The sequence below is a fragment of the Priapulus caudatus genome, unplaced genomic scaffold, assembly GCF_000485595.1.
Source record: "Priapulus caudatus unplaced genomic scaffold, Priapulus_caudatus-5.0.1 Scaffold25, whole genome shotgun sequence".
NCBI classification, from domain to species: domain Eukaryota; kingdom Metazoa; phylum Priapulida; class Priapulimorpha; order Priapulimorphida; family Priapulidae; genus Priapulus; species Priapulus caudatus.
In genome coordinates, this window is record NW_014577086.1 from 222611 (window position 1) to 230432 (window position 7822).

At 40.6% G+C, this 7822-nt stretch overlaps 1 protein-coding gene across 7 annotated transcripts; it reads left to right on the plus strand.

The window, feature by feature from the left end:
- Window positions 1-6: 6 nt before the first annotated feature.
- LOC106814010 (probable dimethyladenosine transferase) lies at window positions 7-6631 on the plus strand. 7 transcript variants are annotated; one of them, XM_014818279.1, is made up of 3 exons: window positions 7-50; window positions 3888-3941; window positions 5450-6631. In XM_014818279.1, exon 3 carries the CDS (start codon window positions 5512-5514, stop codon window positions 6430-6432), a length of 921 nt encoding a protein of 306 aa, XP_014673765.1. In that variant the 5' UTR covers window positions 7-50; window positions 3888-3941; window positions 5450-5511; the 3' UTR covers window positions 6433-6631. The 7 variants fall into 7 exon arrangements, with proteins under 7 accessions (XP_014673765.1, XP_014673758.1, XP_014673786.1 ...); XM_014818308.1 differs by lacking the exon at window positions 7-50 and adding an exon at window positions 520-534; XM_014818268.1 differs by lacking the exon at window positions 7-50 and adding an exon at window positions 2644-2662.
- The last annotated feature ends 1191 nt before the right edge of the window (window positions 6632-7822 follow it).

Here is a 7822-nt window from a genome sequence, read left to right on the forward strand (position 1 = left end):
TCTGCTTCCAGTGCGTTCCACGCGTATTTTGTTTGTTCTGTTTTACATTGGTAAGTAGTTTTCGTATTAACGTATGCATGTTACTATATGCGGTTATGTTTTTATGGTACTCTCGTACCTTACTAGTGCCGTTATGATTGCCTAGGCTAGTATTGCCGCATTTGCGCTGCCAAACTATGCAAGATTCGGCTTGAGACTCGCGCAATTAAGATTAACCTAATCTCACGCTCTCGATCACTCCGGGTCTGCTAATTCAGTAATTGTAATTCTCACACATACAGAAACAAAAAGATGAAAAAAAACACAAAAACAACAAAGTATTCTCTAACTCTAGTAGTAGTACTATAGCCCGCGTACAGTTGCCGCCACAGGGACCTGAGGCGAAAAAAAGAAAGAAAAGATATATATTATATATATATTAGAGAAGTTTCTCTTTAGACTTTATATATATATAACTTTCTTCTTTTTTTTTGCCTCAGGTCCCTGTGGCTGCCGCAGCCCTGCGGCAACTGTACGCGGGCTATAGTACTAGAGGTAAGTATCGCTGAGAGGGTCTATGTCCCCCGGGTTAGTGCCGGAACGTACCCTGGTACTATCTAATATACCGGACCGTACCTCGCCTACTCCACTAACGAGTCTAGGAAGTCGCCTGCACCTACTCCCTAACCCTAACCCTAACCCGCGTTGGACTCCCGTGTTCAAAAGTTAATTTATACCCCTGCATAAGTCATATTTATACATATTGAGTTTGACTGTCACCTTATAAGCAGAGTAAAGGACCAAACATTGAACAGTAGAGGTCATATAAATACAATTCCAAGCAGGATCTAGTGATGTGTTGTTTTGAGCCATCCATGATATATATATATACATGTACCTATAATCCGTCTAAAAGCAGAACTACAGTGTATCGCATTACATATATGTGTGTGTTTAAAAACTCAATTAAGTACGCACCAGAATGCACAATTTCAAGCTGAAAAATGGAAAAGTTTCTTGGTGTGGGAGGGGGGGGGGTGCCCTAATACACTCTCCCCCCGCTCGGTCGCTCCGCTCCCTCGCATAATCTCACTCTTAACTGTAACATGTGTAACTCAAAGTTGGCAGCCCTGCAGTGCAATATCATTATGTTTGCGTTTGCTTGCGGTGGTTAGCAATGTAACTAGTACATATATGTCATCCTTTGAATCCTCTCATGTGCAGAACTTGGATTGGAAGGCTGTGAGTGGAAATCTCAGTTAAAGCAGTGAATTTTCTCAATGTGTACAAATTTAGCTCTCATTGTAGGAGACAGTCTCAGTTAATCCCCTGTGGCTCAGATGATCACCTATGACCTCAGATTAGTGGCCCCATCTCCAGTCAGTCACTTATTTTCTAGTAATGATTATGTGGTACTTGAAACTAACTCAGGACCAAGGGACTATGTCGAAGTCAGAGAGAGTTAATCTAAACTTAAAGGAATCCTTTGAAGATGGTTCATGTCAAAAGCAATGGTCACGCTCAGTCGAGTGCTACAAATGGGCTTTATTAAGGAAAAAGGGGGGCCATTCTTTGCCTGAGCATGGTAAATTTTATGAAAGGGTATAAATTTTGCATGGAGAAAGTGGACACGGTGAGAAGGTCAGATAGTGTAATGTGTCCTTTTAAAACGATGGAGGAAGATATAACAATTATTCTAGATATACAAATATTGATATAAGCAGTCTAAGTCCATTGTCAGAAACATCATAAAGTTATGAGTAGGGTTAGTGCTGTGATACGATGGGAGAATGGCTTATATAATCACATAATAGCTTTAGCTTATATTTCACGCTCTGCAGTCGCTGAGGTACCTTAAACCTTACTTGGTAACAAGATTGGAGACTCACTGTCATCTCCATCAAGTTTTAAGGTATCTTACGCATTCAACCTTACTTAGCAACAATATCTATTTCGAATCACAGGTAGGCTATGTACTTATCAAATCTAACAAATTCTGTGCCCATGGAGTTCCTATTGTTCTTCATCACTGCCTTCCCCATCTGAAGTTACTGATTGCGGCAGCTGTCGTCACTCATGCATCTACATGCATCAGTACATGGCATTGCATTTGTCTTGCGTAAACAGTTGCTTCTTGAGCACGAGGACTTGTCACATTTACATGTCGTCAATTCGATAAGGCCAGTAGGAGCTGGGTCCTTTGTCATGAGCACAGGCTGAAGTGTTCCATCGTCTGTTCTCGACCACCCATTTCCTATAGGAGAGGTCAGCTGCTGTTGTGGTGTCAGGCATCTCTTCCACACAAAGGTCTGGTAGTTGGCTCGCAGAATGTGTTGATAAAGGCTGTTGGAGGTTGGTGGAAGACCCTCGTTCTTTTGCTTTCTCTGGCAAAACATCCAATAGCGAACATCATCTGCTGTACTACCAGCTTTCGTTGATGATGTGTATGCTGGGCAAATGAATCACTCACATATATAACGACAGTGTCATCAGATGGGGGGTGTCGCCTCTCCAAGACTCACAAGACCAGTGCGCACTGCAGGGTTATTCTTGACTACCTTCCATGCCTTCTTCTTACCAATCTGGCATAGACCACTAGTAGTGTCGCATCCTGTCAATGCATGCAATCCAGGAAGCAAGGAGCACAGCTCTTCGCCTAGTTTGTCTACAGTGCTGTGAATGGGTATATACCTTAGCTTGTCTTTTACACCAGTGCGGAACCACAATTGCTCACACGGCAAAGCAGCAAATGTGCTAAATCACACAGCACATCTGTGTCCGGTGACTGTATAACTACTCTCTTGTGGTCGTTATATATACAGACTGCGTGCAGCAACATTCGTGTGTCCGCCTCTTTGTGGTCGCTTTCTAGTGAGTTTGCCGCTTTCTCCTCCAAAACTTTGGGGATTAATTATGTCAAAGCCATTTACAGTAGTGAATAAAGATAGTAATGAAGTAATAAAATTGTCAAATCTTGCTACTGGTGTGGTTATGCCCTCGGATATCGCAAATCGCCTACTTGATGCAGAAAGTAGGCGATTTGCGATATCCGAGGGCATAACCACACCAGTAGCAAGATTTGACAATTTTATTACTTCATTACTATCTTTATTCACTACTGTAAATGGCTTTGACATAATTAATCCCCAAAGTTTTGGAGGAGAAAGCGGAAAACTCGGTCTTGAAAAAAGATGTAAAAATTAACGGACTAGGAGCCTAGGACACACTGTGCGATTTTCTACGCTGGTCGCTTGCGATCGATAAATACGGTGCCAGGTCTACGCGGTGTGCGCGGGTCGGGCTGGCGCGCGTCTCACGTCAGCGTATTTCGCTCGCGATCGGCCCGGCTGATCACTCGCATTCAACGCGTTCAACCGGTTTTTCATCTCTTGCATACAAATACACCAGCGCGCCCAACAATGAACAATCGCGTTCGAACGCTTTTGGTGAAATTTAGAATGGCGAAATTTAGAAAGCAGAAGAAAGCAGAATTTGAGATTTGTAAAGCAGAAAAAAGCAGAATTTGAGATTTGTAAAGCAGAAAAAAGCAGAATTTGACATTTATAAAGCAGGAAACTTGAGGCACTAGACATAATGCCATTGACGGTAGACAGTAGTTTCTGTACATCTTTTTCGTCCCTCTTTAGCCTCTGGTTTCCACTTTCTTTGTGCGTGCCTACTCGTTCATTGCTCTCGCCAGAATTGCACATCTCCTTGGTTGCTGCGGAATATGCTGCTCTCTCGTGGGCGGTAAGAAACCACTTCTGCATTGCACCAGACTTCTGTGTTATACTGACAATACACCCTCTTGTCGTGGAGTCACGATTGACCGTGTGCTCTAAAGCCATATCAGTCCAGACTTGCGAAAATGCCTGAGAAGATCTGCTAACACAGTGTTTCCCTTGCAGAAATTCTTGGTGAACCTCCGGAGCCTTCTCGCTCAACTTGTTCATGTCTGCAAGGTAAATTGGAATCCATCTCGAGTAGTTGGGGCGGTCCATTGACCAGAAGTGTGGAAGCATCTCTGCTGTTGCAGCAAGGTGAAGTGACCAATTACCTTCGCGCTCTGCCCTGACAAATCTCAGCAGGACCAGTACAATTTCTATGTAACTGTTCCAGAAGTTAAAGAGTTGCGATTATAAGCATGATTCTCGCTTGAACTCTTTAAAGAGCTGAAGAATGGCGACCACGTCTTCACACACAACGTTAAACCGATCGGCATGTTCTTCATTAACGTTCATGGTGTCCTCGCATCTTCTCAAACTATCGGACAACTTGTCTTTGTTGGTTACTATTTGTTGCCGTTCATCTTTCTTCTTAGCAAGCAAAATTTATTCTATTTGGTGGTTAAAAGACAGTTTTTCTAAATATTCTAATGGTTTAGCCTTAGGGAATGTTTTCCATTGTAATTAATAATAAAATGTGGCTATAAGTGAATATTTAACACAGAAAATAGAGAAAGCAACGTACCTCATGTAGACGAAAATCCAAGAAGGCTGCCTTGAGAATTAGCTTCCCAGTGCATTATGGGTAAAACAATATTCAAAATTGTTGAATATTCTAAGAAAAGTGTTTTTCTCATCGTTCAGAGGAAAATTATTTGAAAAATTTATTTGAATACATAATCAGGACTTTCTCCTGTATATTGTATGGTTGCCCCTAGCAACTGTTGCCATAGCAGCATCCCACGGGTCCGGGGATAACTTTATTTTGTTCAGGTGCTGGATACACAGTCCAAATTTGTGTCAAATCGGTTCCAGAGATATACCCATTACAATCATTGACATGGTGCCATATGTGCATTTACTTCATTATTATTTGACCCCCACCCCCCTCCAAAAATCGTCATGTATCACACTCCCTTTCCCCACAATTCATTAGTACACCCTCAATAAACTTATTCTGTAGGTATTTCTCTACCATAATCCGAAGTCAAACCAATTGACAATTGTGTAGTGGAGGTGCTACGATTTCCTTATTTAGGGCCTTTTTTCCGATTCTGCTGCTGGACTAGCATAAATTTTGGTTTTAGAGCGTGATTGGGAGACAGGTAGTGTTTCCAATGTGTTTTAAAAAAATGAAAAATACAGGTTTTAATCATTATAATATATACTATTATTAAAATTGATATCTGTTGTGGAATTTCTTTGATAGTTGCAAGACATTATAATGTTACAAGAAAATATGCTAAAAAAATTACATTTTTGTCACATAATGACATAATAATACTGTTATGATGATCTTTGAGATAAAAATCAATGTTATGAATAATGTTAAGACTAAAGTGTTTCTAATAATGGTCTGGTAATAATCTGGTAATACCAGTTACATTGCCATATTTTATGTGAAAATAATGGTTTGTAATAAACTAGTTTTATGCTTTGTAAAGTAGAACTTGGAAGCTATTTTATCATCAAGCTCTAAAGTAAATTCTATTATCCTAACAGTTATGTTTGTTCTTTTCTTCTAGAATTGAAAACAGATGAAGATTATTCCATAAATATACTATTGACATCATCACAGACTTTCAATATGCCAAAGGTAAAAGCTGCGAAGAAGTCACGCCAGCATGAAGAAGTACAAAGGCAGGGTATTCAGTTCAATAGAGATCTTGGTCAACATATTCTAAAAAATCCTTTAGTGGTGAACAGTTTAGTAGAAAAAGCTGCACTGCGGCCAACAGATGTCGTACTAGAAGTTGGACCAGGAACAGGTAACATGACAGTTAAACTGATGGATAAAGTAAAGAAGGTCATTGCTTGTGAAGTTGATCCTCGACTAGCAGCAGAGCTCCAGAAAAGAGTGCAAGGGACACCGATACAGACGAAGCTACATCTTATTGTCGGTGATGTGTTAAAGTCTGAACTACCGTTTTTTGACGTGTGTGTAGCCAACCTGCCCTACCAGATATCCTCTCCTTTTGTGTTCAAGCTTCTACTTCACAGGCCGTTTTTCCGATGTGCAGTTTTGATGTTTCAACGAGAGTTTGCTCAGAGGCTGGTGGCGCAACCTGGTGATAAACTGTACTGTAGACTCTCGATCAACACGCAGCTGCTTGCACGTGTCGATCATTTGATGAAAGTTGGCAAGAATAATTTTCGCCCTCCGCCGAAGGTCGAGTCTTCCGTTGTCAGAATTGAGCCGAGAAATCCTCCACCCAGTGTGAATTTTCAAGAGTGGGATGGACTGGTTCGCATTGCATTTGTGCGAAAAAACAAGACACTAAGTGCTGCTTTCAGACAATCAAATGTACTGGAATTGTTAGAAAAAAATTACAGGATACACTGTTCTGTGAATGGAATCACAATTCCAAGTGATTTTGATACGAAAGCATTTATTATTGCGATTTTAGAAGAGGGAAACTTTGATAAAAAACGACCCCGTTCAATGGACATTGACGACTTTTTGGGTCTCTTACATGCTTTTAATTCTAGGGGTATCCACTTTACATGACCATGGTTGATCAAATATGTATTAAAAAAGAATAATCAGTCGGATACTTGTATTAACAAGGTACTGTGTATTTACCATTAATAACATTAACAGTACATTTACGTCTGCGGTGTAGCTCAAAAAATGGTGTAAATCCATTATGGAACTATTATAGGCTGGTGATCATTTGTATTACTATTAAAAATGATCAACAAATGAATAGATGTGGTTATTGTTGTAATTTTCTACATAAGAAATTCAAAACTGAAAACTTTAGTTAGAGTTCAAGTAAATCAATTTTCAGAGTTAACATCCAAGGCAATATGTCAAAATATGGAACATATATGTTCGGTTGAACATTAGACAATTATGTTACATACACTTATGATCTGATGATAGCTGTGCTCTGTTCCTATATTTCTGCACCTAACCTGCTGATGACAAGACAGTCAGAGTACAATAGTGAGGGATACAAAAATAAATGTGATAAATGAATGAAAATAGTTATCCCTCCAGCTTAATTTTAGCATGCCTGTGCAGTGTGATATTCCCTTGTCGTTACTCTGGTCAAGAAATTGTGTATCCCCTTCCACCCAAGTATTTTGTTCAGGTTACCAGCGCTTGGAACTAATGCTCGCCTGCTCACCCGAGGCTAGTAGAAATCCGTAAGGGCTTGTAACGTGTCTTGTTTGACCAGCCATGGTGACGAGTACCGCTAATACTCAAATCCATGACTACTTTTTGTGCAACTGATCCCATCAGATTTAAGTGTAAAACAGCAGAAAATTGTAGAACTTAACGTTATCACGTCTCGATGACAACCATCTGGTTCCAGCGTTGCGTTGTTACAAAGCCATTGGAGCAACTGGAAGATGGTCAATCATGACCATGGGCTCAACATTAGTTACTTGTGAAAATAAGGACTGATGACATACTCAATGCGGCTAACTTCATGATCATTGATTTAGTTACCATACATAGCAATTTTCCGATTGCCATTGCACTGAAGTTCACTTCTTGTTTTAAAATAACTTATTTGAGTTGAAGGATGCATCTCAGATAGTCTAAAATCAACATTGTTCTGAGGAGACCTCCCCCCACCCCTACCCCTACCCCTGACCCCACCACCCGCTCACTCTCCTTATGTGAGCAGCTACTGGCTCGCCATTGTGCTTCAGTACCACACTCCAGAGAATTAAGGGGAATTCAATTTTGAGCAATTAATATTATTAGACTAACAATTTATCTAGAGAACCACAACCTGATTCCACCCATCCTACATGTTTAGCTCAGCTGATGAAGTCAGATGCTTGTAGAATCGGATGATTGTCTGTCCGTCCGTGCGTCCGTCAACAGTTGGGCACAAATCTTAACCGCTAGACGTACGTTCTTGATATTCGGAACGTCGGGG